General features: G+C 44.2%; 1 protein-coding gene and 1 long non-coding RNA gene across 5 annotated transcripts in view; one reads left to right on the top strand and one right to left on the bottom strand.

Moving 5' to 3' along the window:
• Positions 1 to 16,665, top strand: part of LOC139178576 (uncharacterized) — a 65,756-nt gene that overhangs the window by 11,745 nt on the left and 37,346 nt on the right. The gene's annotated exons all lie outside the window — the stretch shown is intronic.
• MYRIP (myosin VIIA and Rab interacting protein) overlaps positions 3,149 to 16,665 on the bottom strand; it is a 227,019-nt gene continuing 213,502 nt past the window's right edge. For all 3 annotated transcript variants that reach the window (XM_070776113.1, XM_070776111.1, XM_070776112.1), the window contains 5 exons: positions 15,114 to 15,275; positions 10,247 to 10,351; positions 10,074 to 10,134; positions 8,321 to 8,439; positions 3,149 to 5,309 (listed from right to left, as the gene is read on the bottom strand). In XM_070776113.1, coding sequence (XP_070632214.1) covers positions 5,277 to 5,309; positions 8,321 to 8,439; positions 10,074 to 10,134; positions 10,247 to 10,351; positions 15,114 to 15,275 — 480 coding nt within the window. In that variant the 3' untranslated portion in view covers positions 3,149 to 5,276. The remainder of the gene's footprint in view (positions 5,310 to 8,320; positions 8,440 to 10,073; positions 10,135 to 10,246; positions 10,352 to 15,113; positions 15,276 to 16,665) is intronic.

The raw sequence follows: 16,665 nt of genomic DNA, 5'->3' as shown, positions 1-16,665 counted from the left end.
CCATAAACATATTTCAAGTCCCTTATGTAGCTCTTCTTCTATTAATAACATGTCATGAGTCAAAGCAAGTTACATGGCCAAGTCCAAACCAAGGGTTCAGTAATGCTATTGTCTGGATGTTTGTGTCCTCTCAAAATTCATGTTCTGAAACCTGACCCCTGAGGTGGTGATATGAGGAGGTAAGGCCTCTGGGAGGCAATTAGGTCGGAAAGGCTCCACTCTCTTGGTTGGGATTAGTGCCCTTTTAAAGGAGGCTCCAGTGAACCCTCTCCATGTGAGGACATGTGAGAAGTCTGCAGCAGACTTTCCCCACAACCAACTATGCTGGCACTCTGATCTTGGACTCTCGGTCTCCAGAGCTGTGGGAAATACATTTCTGTTGTTTATAAACTTCCCAGTCTTTGGTATTTTTGTTATAGTAGCCAGAGACAGAGAAGTGTGCTCCACCAACCATAAGGCAAGTGACATGACCAAGCCCAACTCCAGTGGGGTGAGGCAGTGCACTCCTCCCAGAGTTAGGGGGATAAGGGAGTGAATATTTGCAGAAAAATAATGTCTTCTACCATAAGTAGAAAAATTGAGGCACAGCATTTTGCAAAATAAATCATTGGTGCTGATATGCAAATGCTTTTCGTATTCCAAGAGAAAAACGAAGACATTGAGGACCTATAGTTACCAAGCATTCTGCTGAGAATTTCCTTGTGTGTTACTTCATTGAACTTTTATCTTTCAAAAACTATTTATTTATTTATTTGTCTTGGTGGGTCTTTGTTGCTACACACCAGCTTTCTCTAGGTTCAGTGAGCGGGGGCTGCTCTTTGCTGCAGAGCATGGGCTTCTCATTGCGGTGGTTTTGCTTGCTGCGGAGCACGGGCTATAGGCGTGGGCTCAGTGGTTGTGGCGCATAGACGGCTTAGTTGCTCCATGGCATGCGGGATCTTCCTGGAGCAGGGATCAAGCCAGTGTTGCAAGGTGGATTCTTAACCACTGGACCACCAGGGAAGCCCTTCAGTGAACCTTTTAACAACGCCATGAGGAAGCTATTTTAACTCCATTTTACAGATGAGGTGCTAGGTCACCAACCTGGCATTTGGGATGTCAAAGAGTAGAGCTCAGTGTTTTCTGGCAGCCTTCAAATGCTATGAATACTGGGTCACTTTATTATTTTTTTTTGGCATGGCAAATCAAGCTCTTATTTCTTAGGGGAAAATACTATCTTTACTCTGTTCCTATTTATCCTGGGAACAAGAAGAGCTGTAAATTTTCTACAAGTTTAGTTGCCTATCGCTCTTGACACTCAAATTATTGACTCAAACTGGTTCTCTTGAATACTTGGAGTGTCAGCACACACTGGCTGCTCAATACAAGTTTTCTGGGCTTCTGGGTTAGGGTAGACAAATGCTTGGGTAACTGGAGTGCGTCTGAACCCTCTTAGCTGTTTCCATGTCTTGCTGTCCTATGGGAATGTGCTTGGGGACGGGAGGCAGTGTAGAGAAGTCAGGAATTCTGGTCCGGAAATGCTGCCCAGAGAATATCTCAGAGGGTCTCCTGGTGTCATTCTCCCCGCTGGCCCCATCTGAAATGCCCCACCAACCTAAGTGTTAACTGGTTGTGAATGTTTAGCGAATATTGTGCCATGCACATTAATGGGAGCGTTGTTGTTATTGTTCACTCACCTAGTCGTGTCCACTCTTTGCGACCCCATGGAGTACAGCACGCCAGCCCTCCCTTTCCCTCACCTTTTCCTGAAGTTTGCCCAAGTCCATGTCCATTGCATCAGTGATGCCATCCAGCCATCCCATCCTTTGATGCCCTCCTCTCCCTCTGCCCCCAATCTTTTCCAGCATCAGGGACTTTTCCAATGAGTCATCTGTTCACATCAGATGACTGGAGTTTCAGCTTCAGCATCAGTCCTTCCAACGAGTATTCAGTGTTGATTTCCTTTAGGATTGACTGGTTTGATATCCTTGCCATCCATGGGAGCATAGAGGAAGGTAAACTGAGGATGGGAGGTGACTGGATTTATTCCCTGAATCTGTGTTTTTGCAGGGGATTGTGATGCCCACTCAAGCTTGAGTACTGCTGTCAGCCTCTCAGGCAGAGAAGGCTCTCAGCTGCTTCTTTTTGTTTAAGCCATAGTTGATTTGCAATATTGTGTTAGTTTCAGGTGTGCAGCTTCAGATTCTTTTCCATTATAGATTACAAGATATTGAATATAGTTCCCTGTGCTATACAATAAATCCTTGTTGTTTATTTTATATACAGTGATTTGCGCCTGTTAATCCCAAACTCCTAATTTATCCCTCCCCACCTTCCCCTTCGGTAACCATAAATTTGGCTTCTATGTCTGTGAATCTGTTTCGTTACTTAGTTGATTTGCATCATTTTCTTTTGATTCCACATATAAGTGACATCATATGATGTTTGTCTTTCTTTGTCTGATTTACTTCACTCAGTATGACCATCTCTTGGTCCATCTGCTCTTTGCTGCTGTTTTATTCCCTCATTCATTGCAGTTTTGTTGTGGGTTCCTACTCCCATCCGGGGATGGAAGGGCCAGTGTGTGAGCAGGCCAGCCTCACAGGACCAACAACTGCCTCTGAGCCTGTGAAAGGCTCTGAGAGAGTCACTGCCCTGCTTCCCACTCAGCCACACAGTCCCCGCGGAGGTGGGAGCGGCTTTTCCACAGGTGTCCAGGCTTCCCTCCAGGGTCTAACCCAGGGTTCTCACACCCGGCACCACTGACGTCTTCGGTTGGGTAATTCTTTGTTTTGGGAGGTACTGTCCTGTGCGCTGGAGGGTGTTTAGCAGCATCCCTGGCTGCTGTTTGTGCGCGTCCTGCCCCCAGCAAGTTGTGACAATGTCCCCCGAGGCACAAAAATCACACTGCCCCTCCTCCTGCTTTGAGAACTGCTAGTCTTACCTGAGTGACCCCTCAGTAGAGGTGGTCCTGGGCGATTCTGTTCTCAGGAAGACAAGCAGTGGAGAGGTGAGTGGTATAACCAGAAGGAACATGGGGTATGGGGCAACCATGGCTTTGCATCTTGGCTCTGCCAATGACTAGCCATTGACTTCCCTACCCCTTCTTCATTCCCAGTCTTCTGTAACCAATAAAACCAAAACCGAAAAAAACACACACCCACAAACATTATTTTCATAAATGACTTTTACTTCTTGATCATTTTTCTTGACAGTAATTCTTGGCAATGTGCATATAACATGAAGGCAAGCATACTTTCAGAAGTCATCAAAGATATGGTCCTATTGGCCTCATTTTCTTAAACCATTAAAATATTTTCATTTATAAAAATTAATCTAAATATAAATATTGACACTGAAGATCAAAATCACTTGATGACAAAATAATTCTTCTGGAACTATAACATATGTGTATGGATTTTAATAGTAAATTAAATCTTTGCACTTATTTGGCACAAGGAAACCTTTATAAAAATTCAAATGCCATAGAGCAGGCTTCTTCTTCTTTTTTTTTTTTTGCAAGGCTTACACAGTACACATTTTTGTCAAGGAAAACTGAATATTTTAACACTGTAACACAACAGTAGTTGCTTTTCATGCCTCTTAAAGAAAACGCTCTATTTGGAACTCAGATCTTTTTTGTTGTGTTTTAAAATTGTGTATTTGTTTGCTTTTAACCACGCCAACAGAACAAAAAGCCAAAGATTTACTTTATTTCAAAGGACTCATTTCTGTTGGATAACACATATACAGCATCAGCAAGGAATATTACTGGAAGATAGGTAGACCCCCATCAGGAATGGATCATAACACACATTTCAGCAGCAAGTCAGGTCTGGAAATGTGCACAGCAGCAAAAGAACAGAGAAGTTGAAAACAACACAGAATGAGGCTTTGTCAGGCGTTCAAATTACACTTAGCTTAAAGGTCTGATTTTGGCAAATTAATCACTCTGGCCCTCAGTCTCCTCATCTGAAAAAATGGGGATACCTACTGAATAGGGTTGCTATAAGTATTAGAATGATAAGTCCATCGCCTCCTTCAGAGCGGTCCCTTAATAAACATCAATCATGCTATTCCTTTACTTTCCATCTTGTACCTTCTTCCTTGGATTCAAAATATACAAGGGGAAAATTTTTTAAAAGGTTGCTAGTACTCAATTAATTGAGTGAAATTCCAACTCCATTTGCTTTTATAAACACACTGAACAGTCATGCATTTGAGACCACACAAGGGGAGTTAGCGTCAACTCTTGCGTCTGTTGAGTTCATAGTTGGTCCTTGCTTTATTCAGACATGCAAGTTTTCTCAGGCTGGTCCTTAACCATTTTTATCTTTAGGGTCTTCTTACTACTTCGGCTGAATTTTTATTGGGAGGTAAATTTTGGAGTATAGCATTTCCTTGTGTGGTTGTACTCTGCAATCATCCAGTTACCTAAAACCTCATTTAGACGCGGTCATTGCTAAACCACATCTTACTGATTCTGGACAATGCACTAAAGTTAAGCCAATGGTGGGCTTTCTCAGGCCCCTCTCCCCTTCAGAGCGGGGAGACTCTCAGCAAGTCCAAGGAAGAGCCCTGAATTCTTGATGAGACATTGTTTCAGATAGACTCGGGCATGGCATGGGTGAGTGAGAGCTTTCTGTCCTGTGGTTTCCGACTTTAAAGTGAAGGGAGGAATTGGTGGTGTGGTGGGCGAGAAGCCAGCAGGAACAAGGTGGCTAGAGGGAGACTTTGATAGTTGAGGGCTCCCAAGTTAGACAGTCCCTAGTACTCACTACAGGGGCATTTCACTTTTCTCCTAAGCATTTGTAGGACAGACATGCCTGTGAGAGATTAATAAGAACTGATGACTTAAATGTTAACACCCTTCCCTCCACTATCCCCTGACCCCAGCACTGTATTTTGGGACAAATTGTTGACATGTAATTCTAGTTGAATCAAAAGCGTAAAAAAAATAAAATAAAATGAAGTCTTAAAGACCACACACAGAGCAAAGTGAACAGGGAGAGGACGCATCTTTTGAACATGGAGCTCTGCTGTTGGAAGCCAGCGTCTGGGGTTCTGTCTTGGATTCCCCTGGGAGCCTAAGGCAGAGAGTAGGCAAGACCTTGATGCTGAAGTCTGGGTCTGCTTTCTGGCTGAGGTGTCAGGACAGCCCTGTGCAGGGGTGCACTGTGGCCTCCCCAGGCCCTCTCCTCAGGTGGAAATCCGTGCAGCAATTCGATGGCTGTTGGGGCAAGGCACTGTCGTGTACGCCGGAGGCAGTGGGTCACTGGCAGTGGGGCTCCACGGTGCTAACACATCACAGCAGACTCCAGGGTGGGCTCCTGAGGTGGAAAACGAGCAGGTGTAATTAGCCACTCGGTGAAAGCAGGCGAGGCCATTAACAACATCTGCTGCTTTTTTATGTCATGAAAGGTATTCATGCCCATTGCCCAGTGGAACAGTTCACAGCACTCAAAAAGTGATGCATTTCTACATGTACTTCTTAATCCATCCGAAATTCATTCTGGTATATGGAGTGAGACAAACTGATTCCCTTCCGACTACATCCCATTGGCTAATTTGCCAAGCACAGTTGTGTTTTGTTTTTTTTTTAATTATCTATACCTTCTCTACTGGTTCCTAAGGCTTAAAAAATTCATAAAACAGACTTTCATATGTGCCTGTATCTATTTCTGAGCTTTCTATTCTATTTCATTAATCATCAATTTCTTTACAGTTTTTAATTTATTTAAAAATCTGGCAGGAAAACCATTTTAACTTTGCAAATTTCCCTTGTCTATTTGTTCATATTTATTCCTATATGAACTTTAGTTCTAAGAAAATCTCACTAAGAATTTTACGAGAATTAGATTAAACTATAAGTTAATTTGGAAAGAATGAATTTTTTGTGGGATTTATTAATCATTATCTCAGTATTAAAGGTCTTGTTGCATTCTGTAAGATTTATCTGGTAATTTATTATTTAAAGTACCCCTGCATTTAATTTGCTAATATTTTATTTAGCATGCCTCACCTTTCTGAAGAAGCACTACTGGTATGTGATTTGTATGTGTCTGTGTGTGTAAGTGAGCATGGAGATGTGTACACACTTACCAGCCCCATCAGGCTTTGGTTGTTGGGGTTTTAACAGTTTCAGAACATGTGAGATTATTTTGAGGATTGGGGTCACAGAGGGTAGTTTTATACTTTCTACCTGTGGGAATTTATTGAGGCTTTCTTTGTAGTTGGTATAAAATCAGTTTTTATAAGTGGTCCACTGATGTTTGGAAAGAAAGTGAACTCTCTGTTAAGTATAAAGTTAGATATGTTTTTTAGATATATTTCTTAATTAAAGCTTAGTAATTACACTATTCCAAATTATCTAATTTGTATGTATTTCTGGTGTACTGGGCTTCCAAGGGCTGATAGGAGAATTTTAAAGTCATTAACCATGGCACATTAAATTGCTCTGTTTTCCAGTTCAAGAAAGGCTCATGATTTCCTTTATTTTATCAATATCTAAACATGCCCCCTCCTGTTTCTTCTGTGTGCTTCCTGCCTTGGATTCTACTTTGTTTGAAAGTAGCATTCCTGCCCTTTGTTTTTTGTTTCCATTTATTTAGCAAACATCGTCTATCCTTTCATTTTTAACCTTTCTGTGTTATTTAAAGTTAACTTATTAAAAAAAAATTTACTGAGGTGAAATTCACAAACATAAAATTAACCATTTATAAATGAACAATTCAGCAGCATTTAGTACATTGTCAATGTTACATAGCCACCAGCTCAGTCAAGTTTCAAAACATACCCTCACTCTATAGTAAAACCTCTTATCCTTAAGCATTTCCTTCTATGCTCCCTCCTCAGAACCCCTGGCAACCACTTATCTATGTTCTATCTCTATGGAAGGTAATTTATTTATTGGGTTTTTTTTTTTTAATTTTAAGAGAGGGGGACCTGGAGCTTTATTCTCTTTATTTTTTTTAAAATAATATTGAAGTATAGTTGATTTACAATGTTGTATTAGTTTCAGGAGTATAGCAAAGTGAGTCAGTTGTATATGCGAGCTTCGTGCTCAGTCGCTTCAGTCGTGTCTGACTCTGTGAAACCCTATGGATTGTAGCTCGCCAAGCTCTTCTGTCCATGGGATTCTCCAGGCAAGAATACTGGAGTGGGTTGCCATGCCCTCCTCCTGTGGATCTTCCTGACCCAGGGATTGAACCCAAGTCATGTCTCCTGAATTGGCAGGTGGGTTCTTACCACTAGTACCACCTTGGCAGCCCAGGTGTGTGTATGTATATATATTTCAGATTCTTTTCCCTTATAGGTTGAGTACGGCTCCCTGTGCTATACAGTAGGTCCTTCTTGGTTGTCTATTTTTATATATACTAGTGTATATATGTTAATCTCAAACTCCTAATTTATCCCTCTTCCCTACCTTCCCACTTTCCCCTAAGGTAATTTAGTTTTAACTGTCTTATTTATAACAGATTCCTTCCCTGGCCCTAGTGGTCTGCCCTTTTAGAGTAATAATGCATCTTTTTAGGTCTTTGCAATAATGGCCAGGAGCCAGGTGGTTGGACTTTGGAAGGTCGGGGTACTGGCTCACCAGTGAAGCAAAGGCAGCGGGCCGCACAGTTGCCATATGGTGCCTGAGAGATGTAGTAACTTGTAGTTCAAAAGAGCGTGCCCTCCATTGTGCCATTTCCTGGTGTCCGTGTGCTCAGGACACAGGGACAGTGCGGGGGAGAAGGGAAGGGAGCAACAGGTGATGCATAAAAGGTCTGCCTGTGCTTCAGTCTTGTCACCAGCCATCTTCTGCCCCCTCAGCATTATCAGTATCCCTGGGGCAGTTCAGCTGGATCTTTACCTCCCATGTAAGCAGCATCGAGCATTTGCAAAATTCTGAAGCATATGTTGGTGTAATCCCTTAGCCCTCTTACGTGATCTCCAGGTTTATGCAAATTATCCATTATCCCTTTCTTTGCCACATTTATGGGCAGCTGCTGACTTTTTTGTAGGAACACAAGTAATTAATGGCTAACAAGAAATTTAAGGAAGAGTGAATATGAACCAAAAGCAGAATAAAAACTTGTACACCTCAGTTAGACCTTACATTTTGTCTACATGTTTTTATTTCTCTTATATTAAACCTGGTTCCTAAAAGGAGCTGGAGATATAGCTGAGAGAATGTATTCACATACCCAGGAGTCTAGCAATATAAGGAACATTTAACCAACAGACCATGAGATCATGCAGGAAGTTCTGACTGGGGATCCACAGAAAGAATGGCTGCAGAATGGAGGTGCCATCAATAGTGAAAGTAACTGGCATTAAGACAGAGATGACTTACTATCAAATCCTTGGGGGTGCTATTCCTTTCTTTAGTCCCGTTTGTCGAGGAGTCTTGGAGAATGAAGTTGCGGTTAAATGTTTTAATGGTGGCTGTTGAAGACGCCTCAATTTTTTCAGCTAAAAGGAAACACAGGAATGAGTATCATCTGGAAGCTGGACTGATGGTTAAGGAAGAAGGAGCAGCTGTCCAGTCTACTCAGATTTTTGTTCTAGACTTGGCCTCTCATTCTGGGTCCATAGGTCTGACTGTGGGAACGTTTTGTCCTGTTTATTTATTTTGACTAGTGACTAGTGAAGTCACTCAGTCGTGTCCGACTCTTTGTGACCCCATGGACTGTAGCCTACCAGGCTCCTCTGTCCATGGGATTTTCCAGGCAAGAGTACTGGAGTGGGTTGCCATTTCCTTCTCCAGGGGATCTTCCCAACATAGGAACCAAACCCGGGTCTCCCGCATCGTAAGCAGACGCTTTTACCCTCTGAGCCACCAGGGAAGTCCTTATTTATTTTGGGGTAGATCAAATAAACCAAGGCATCATTCATTGGTGGCTTTCTGGCAAAAAGGTAGCTTGGAGATAATCCAATACAGTCTACTAACTCTTATTTGCAATTCTGAAATATAAAAGGCTCAAAAAAAAAAAAAAAAAAAAAAGGCAAATCTTTATGACTTTGGAGTCAAAACTGCCTAATGGCAAAACCTGATGTAAGCTGACAAGTGGCCGTTTCAGGTCCTTGTCCCACCCACAGAGCATGAGCATTCTCACACTTGGCTGCAGGGTACTGATGTGTTTATCAGACGCTACACCAGACACCACGCGGAGGGGGCTGTTAGGAAGCACACGGCACACAGACCGAATTGCCTTTCTAATGTCCAAATGATTCTGAAACACATAGAGACCCAAGGCTTTCAAAATAAGAGCTCATGGATCTGCAGTGTATTTTCATTGTTTAGGGCTCCGTGGAATATAAAGTAGGCATTGAGTAAATGTTTGTTGAACAGTGAAGGGTAGACCCAGGACTCAAACATGTATCCACTGACTTTCTACTCTTTTACTTTGTAGGTCTAAATTTTTAGTTTGGCATCCTCACTCTGTGGCTTCTGAATCCAGGGAGATGGTTGAAAACGACCAGTAGATACGGGCGATGGGACTGGCATTACTGGAATCCCTCTAAGTCGGGCCCTGAGTTAGATGCTTTCGGCGTGTGCTCACATCTCCCTGACAGTCACCATCCCAGTCCACTCTGACAGCATCCTGCTGCAGGCACCACCACTCTCTCTTAGCCCATGAGTGATGGGGCAGGTCAGAAGTACCAGGGAGTTAATGTCCCTGCCCAAAATAACCTTCAAGCAAAAATGAGAGTTGAAAAACCTCATCTTCCTAATTCTTTGAGCAGGAAAGTGTGAGATACGGTTAATACTGTCTCCCAGAAGTCCCCATCAGGGTTTAGCATCATTTGCACAAAGAAGCAAACTATTAATACTGATCAAAGTACACTGTATTGGCTTAACTTCCTTCCCTGAATCATTTCTCTCTTCCCATATCTGTGTTTCTTGGGAGTTACCTCCCATATCACATCCTTGTCCCAGGGTCTGCCTCTTGGAGGAATCCAAAGCAAGACAGACTCTCCACAAGGGTAATTCTGGATGAGAACACCTCATTAGATCTGGTCCTCAAACTCAGATCTCTGAGTTACTCTAAGTGAATGAGTCAGGCTTGATTCTTGGGTGGCTCTGTGGTCTGATGTAAGCGTACCTTTCACCGGTGGAGCAGGCAGTTTCCTCCTCTGATGCCTCGACGTGTCTATGGTTTGTACCTACAAACAGAACACAGGCATCAGCATGCCTTCGTGAAGCCACAGGTGTTTTATCTTCTGCGTTTTCCAGGTCATGCGGTATTCCAGCAGATGGAGCGAGGGACAAACTCACCTGGTTCCTTTGCTTCTGGTTTCGTTTTCTGGTGAGGCGCCCACAGGGTGCTATGTTCAACCCTGCATTGGTCAGGGCTGAAATCCGGCTCTCAATATCAGAAATCTTAATGCAAGAGAAAGACAGAATCAGTAGGCACAAAGTCCAGGAGGAGAGAATCTTTATTAAAAGTGTTATGAACCTATAGAAAACAAATTTGCTTTGATATATGCTCATTCATTCATTCATTCAACTTCCACCAGGCATGTCTCTACCTGGTACTGTAGTGAAGAAACTAAACCACGGATCCCTCTTTGTAAACTCAATTTTCCAGTTGTTAGCTCTAGAGCATGTCACCCCTGTCAGAGGTCCCTGAGGGATAAATGGAAGCCTGGGGCATGATGGGAACCCTGGCCCAGGGCCACTGGGCTCAGCATAGGGGTGGGGGTGGGGTCCAGGAAGGCTTCCCTGGGAGGCAACACCCTGTGAGTTTTGAAAGGCAAGTAGGAGCTGGAGATCCACCTTCCTTCTTCCATGACTCCGAGAGTCCAAAATCACAGCTCCAGGTCTTAGGTGGGAGGCCCAGCAGCACCTGATTCAAGTCCGTTTCCTCTATGAAGAGGCCAAGTGTCTTTGAGAAACTCCCTCCAGCCTCTGGGCATTGGTTTCCTTCACTATAACATCGGAAGGTGAGAAGGAGCTCAGATTTCTTCTCCAACAATGTCTTAAGGTAGATTACGGAGAACAACAGTCCACTCAGTGCTAGGAAAGAATCCCCGTCGGTCCATGTCCCCAGGGGTGAAGAAGACATGGTCCCTGCTCTTAGAAAAGGGCATCACTGTGTGCCATCACCTTGCTGAGTGCTTTAAATACATGAACTCACTCATGCTTCGGTCATAATCCTGTGACGCAGGCACCGTCCTCTTGGTTTTACAGACGAGGAAACTGTGGCTCAGAGGGATGAGTGATGCACCCACATCTCACAGCAGAGCTCAGAATTAATGCCAGTGCCCATGCCCGCACCATGCTGCTGCATCCTCAGAGGCCTCTTGCCAAGACCTGGCATGGGGGACACTGGAGGAGGCAGGAGGAAGCTGGCAGAGCTGAGGGAGGGGGCTATGACGCAGCCTGGGTGTGCTGGGGCATCAGATGGGAGACCTGAAAGCAGGCCCAGCCCAACGTGTGTGCCCTCCACCCCGACGTCTTCACTGCCTTCCCTGTGTCAGCTGCTCAGTCGTGTCCGACTCTCTGTGACCCCATGGACTGTACCCGGCCAGGCTCCTCTGTCCATAGAATTCTCCAGGCAAGGGTACTGGAGTGATAGCTAGCACATGGAAGCAGCCTAGAGGTCCATCGGCAGACGAATGGATAAGGAAGCTGTGGTACCTATACACAATGGAATATTACTCAGCCATAAAAAAGAATGCATTTGAGTCAGTTCTAATGAGGTAGATGAAACTGGAGCCTATTATACAGAGTGAAGTAAGTCAGAAAGAAAAACACCAATGCAGTATATTAATGCATATACATGGAATTTAGAAAAACAGTAATGATGATCCTATATGCAAGGCAGCAAAAGAGACACAGATGTAAAGAACAGACTTTTGGACTCTGGGAGAAGGCGAGGGTGGGATGATTTGAGAGAACAGCACTGAAACATGTATATTACCATATGTGAAATAGATGACCAGTGCAAGTTCGATGCATGAAGCAGGGCACTCAAAGCCAGTGCTCTGGGACAACCCTGAGGGAGGGGGTGAAGAGGAAGGTGAGAGGGGGGTTCAGGATGGGGGACACATGTGCATCATGGCTGATTCATGTTGATGTATGGCAAAAACCACCACAATATTGTAAAGTAATGGTCCTCCAATTAAAATAAATAAAGAAAGAAAAAAAAGAATACTGGAGTGGGTTGCCATTTCTTTCTCCAGGGGATCTTCCTAACCCAGGGATTGAACCTGGGTCTCTTGCATTGCAAGCAGATTCTACCATCTGAGCCACTTGGAAAGCCCATTGCCTCCCCTGTCCCTAAGCTATTTCGTGCTGCGCAAGACGAATTCTAATTCCGCTGTCATTTACTGAGGGCTTCTTTGGATGAAGCCCATGGAGAGAGCTGCTCTAGGAGATGCAGAGAGAAGGTCTGAAAGGGCAGCAGATATGGGAGATGCTTCCCCTATCCCGCAGTCTTACTCAGAGGAGGAGGAGGAGGCAGGTAAAGGCCAGGATGTGGCAGCTGGTCAAAGAACACTAGTGAGCTGCCCAGCAGCCAGTCCCCAGCGGGGGCCACTGTGCAGCCCTCGTCCCTCCCTGCCCCCCAGAGGCCTGCCTATTCTGATTCCTCAAATTTCACACTGAGGAGGGCAGTCCCTTGGTTTAGAGACAAACAGATTGCTGATAAACTGTTGTCAGTCATCAGCAACTGGTGTGAGTGAGACGCCCACACTCTCTCCTGGAAGCAATTTTGATGGATGGATTTGCTCAGAGGGCTCTGCTCAGAGGGCTCCTCCCCTTGAAGACAGCAAGTTGCTGATCTGATTTGCTGACTGCCAGGCTCTGGAATAAGAAGGGTTAATTTTTCCTGCTTTAGTCCACGGGCAAAGGATGAAGAAAGAGCAAAGGAGATCGCTGAGGGTTGGTTTTGCCTGCATTTTATCTATCTGTCTATCTGCCTATCTATCATTTTCTGTCTAATTGTGTTCCATTAATTCCTAAGACCAAATACCCAGGGACCCTTACCCTCGCTCTTAATAGAAGGGGATGACCAGTTCAGTTCTGAGTTTTCTGGGAGCCAAAGCAAAAAGATCAGTGTAGGACTCTATGTTCACAGATAAAGACCAAGTATTTAGGAGAACAGCTTTTCCTGATATTAAGAGTTAAGAGAGACATTTCCCAGGAATGCTCACAGAGGTGACCCCGCAGGACACAGTGGCCAGCTGTTCTTAGCACGCTGCCCCGTGGATGGTCCTGCACTCTCCTTGAGCACCCGGCAAGCCTGTCCCAAAGGTAAACTCCAAAGTGAAGGCGTCCCCGGAATCTGACCTAAGCTAAGAACATAATTCAGCACATCTACCCTCCAGGCGGGCTTCCCTGGTGGCTCAGAGGTTAAAGTGTCTGCCTGTAATGCGGGAGTCCTGGGTTCGATCCCTGGGTTGGGAAGATCCCCTGGAGAAGGAAATGGCAACCCACTCCAGTATTCTTGCCTCCAGGCAAGCCCCATGGACAGAGGAGCCTGGTGGGCTACAGTCCACGGGGTCCCAAAGAGTTGGACACAACTGAGCTACTAATAGCAACCTACTCCAGTACTCTTGCCTGGAAAATCCCATGGACAGAGGAGCCTGGTGGGCTGCAGTCCATGGGGTTGCTAAGAGTCAGACATGACTCAGCGACTTCACTTTTCACTTTCATGCGTTGGAGAAGGAAATGGCCACCCACTCCAGTGTTCTTGCCTGGAGAATCCCAGGGATGGGGGAGCCTGGTGGGCTGCCGTCTATGGGGTCGCACAGAGTCGGACACGACTGAAGCGACAGCAGCAGCAGCAGAGCTACTAAACAACAACAACAAGGCACATGCAAACACAAGGAAAATAGATATTTTGGATGCCAGGATTTTCTTCCATAAAACATGGCTGCAGTAATTTAAGCCTAGAAAAATTTGGAATCACAAATAACTAATTATCCAATAAAACCCTCCCAGTCATCCATAAACAATATTACTTCCTGCCAAGCCATTTGAGAAATATTTGCTGCAAACTACACCCCCAGAAAACAAATGATTTGATTCTATTTTATATTACACTGACTATGAATTGGTTAAATGTTGAGGGGCATTTGTGGGAAATGATTTTTATTTGAGGAGAGTTGCTCTTCAGCCATTCTTGCTGGTAATAAACAGTCAACAGGGTCATATGTGATGAGCCCATTCCCAGGCCATTCCTAGCACAGAACTGGTGCCCTCCCATTCTTAAGAATGCTTAACGGTATCAGCAGTTGTTGTGATTTTTGACTCTTTAAAATAGAAATATTTATTTAAAAATAATTATCAAAAAAAAAATAATTATCACCCAAGACTGTCATCTTCTCTGTCCAGAGATGGTTTCTACTGATGTCCATTCTCCAAACGAGGCAAGTTTTGAGATGCAGGGTCTACAGAAATATCAGTGAACCAGGGATCTACACTGAGCTTATGCTGCAGAGACCAGCATTTTTCGTGGGTCCCTGAATATGCATATGTCCACAGACCCCAGTCTGAGAATCAGTTACTTAGTCCACAGTCAATTCTGATCCAGAATCAGAGGCTAAGAGGCTATCCATGAAAACTGCAAACAAGCATCTTCAGAAAGTTACAGAAAATATAGTAGTTAGTTCTAAAACAGCCACATTGAAAATCATGCAAAATACTGGTCTAAGAATTCTACACTTCATTTTTCATTCATTTATTCCTCTCAATGTTATTGGGCCCCAAACCCATGTCTGGTGTTATGTTAGGCACTGGACTTACGGTGTTAAGCTAGACAGCTAGAGTCCTGTTCTCAAGAAACTTTCAGTCTATCATGGGGAACACTGGCATTAAATAGGTAATCAACAGCGTGCTAAAGGTTAGGGAAGCTGGTCTTGGGGTGGGGTGGGAGCTTCTATAGCAAGGGTCAGAGAATTTGTCAAAGAGGAAGATGGCATAGGTTTGGAAGACGTATATTATCAAGGCTATAATTCAGGGAGAGGAGGGCTGCACTTTGAAAAGGAGGATTTGGTGGCATCCTGGGAGGACCATGTCCACGAAGTCTGCTGGAGATGGCAGGAACGGACAGATACAAAGGCTTAGAGACGACTCTCATGGGAGATGAGGTACCCCCTCTTTTTGCCTCCACCTGGGCATAGGGGAGAGCTCTTACCTGGATCTCGGCGTGGTGGACCTGGGCTGCTGCCGTGGCCACTTGGTCCTCCAGATCTGCCAGCTCGGTCTCATCCGTGCCGCTGTGGATGCACCGGGCGGCATCCTCTAGCTCGCTCAGCTGGCCCTCAAGTCCGTACACAGTGCCTGCAGCCAGGTACACCTGCAGAGGAGGCATGGCCTTTGAGCTCAGGCCTGTGGGCCCGGGGCTGGTGGGGCCCTTTCAGGGAATGCTACAATTCAGGGGAGTGAGAAAGAGTTAGACTCAACATTGGGAAAAAGAGACAGGGAATCCCCCATTTATAAACATTCTTTACACGTAAGTGGTAACATAAGGTCTTCCCACCCCCTCACTGTCAGACACACCTCCTTTTCCCCCAGCCTTTCCTGGAAGAAAAAATAGTTTGCAAATTCTAAAAATATGATAAAATAGTATAAAAATACATGAGATAAGCTACATAAACTGTGAATTTGTCCAGCAACTATAACAACCATAGTATCAGGACAGAAGAAACAAGGAGGAAAACTCATGATGCAGTTTTTCCAATAAAATTTTTGGTTGGCATTTAGTAACTGGGAAAAATTCAGAGAACACGAAAGAGGTGAAATTAATTTAAAACAATTACAAATTCTGAGTGAATTATCTCTGAACAGGTATATTAGCTTGCTTGAATCAGATTAAGGGAATGAAAAGGAACCTGATATTTGTAATACTTTATTTCTGAGAAAATAGTATGATGTTGAGAAGCATGTGAAATCTGTTTAATGTAAGACAGCTGGTAAAGAATCTGCCTGCAATGCCGGAGACCTGAGTTTGATCTCTGGGGTGGGAAGATCCCCTGGAGAAGGGAAAGGCTGCCCACTCCAGTATTCTGGCCTGAAGAATTCCATGGATTGTATAGTCCATGAGGTCACAAAGAGTCGAACATGACTGAGTGATTTCCACTTTCACTTTGACTGAAAACTAAAGAGAAAATAAGATAGAAGTAATTTGAGGGAAAATTAAAGGAAAAATTACTTTGGCTTATGAGTTTATAATGTGATTCTCATAAAAGTGGGCAAACAAGGAGATTCCTGGTGGTCCAGTGCTTAGGACTCCAAGCTTCCGCTGCAGGGGGCACGGGATTGATTCTGGCCGAGGGATCTAAGATCCTGAATCCTGCATACCATGTGGCAAAGCCAAAAAACAAAAACATGGGCAAACAGAAAGTAAATCGTTGAAATAATTCAGGCCGAGGGATGCCGGACAGGGTGAATGAAACAAATGCCCCTTCAGCCTAATTAACAATGTAATGAAACAACGGACAACACAGGAACCAGATGTATCTAGAGAAGTAATTAATTAAAGAGAGATTCATGAGGTTTAACACGTAATCACAATCATTTTGAGTTGATCTGAACGATGCGCACCGCCCCTTCTTTAACTGTTCTTTTAACTTGAGGTAAAAATATAACAGAGTTAGGCAGTCCAAGAGCCGTGCACACAGATCACTTGTGCTGAGTGATGCTGAGTGTGGACGAGGAGGGCGAAGACCCCTGAGATACTCCAACTC

This window comes from Bos indicus, chromosome 22 (genome assembly GCF_029378745.1).
Source record: "Bos indicus isolate NIAB-ARS_2022 breed Sahiwal x Tharparkar chromosome 22, NIAB-ARS_B.indTharparkar_mat_pri_1.0, whole genome shotgun sequence".
Lineage (NCBI taxonomy): Eukaryota > Metazoa > Chordata > Mammalia > Artiodactyla > Bovidae > Bos > Bos indicus.
The sequence above is the reverse complement of the archived record's forward strand: the minus strand, read 5'-3'. Positions and strand labels throughout refer to the sequence as shown.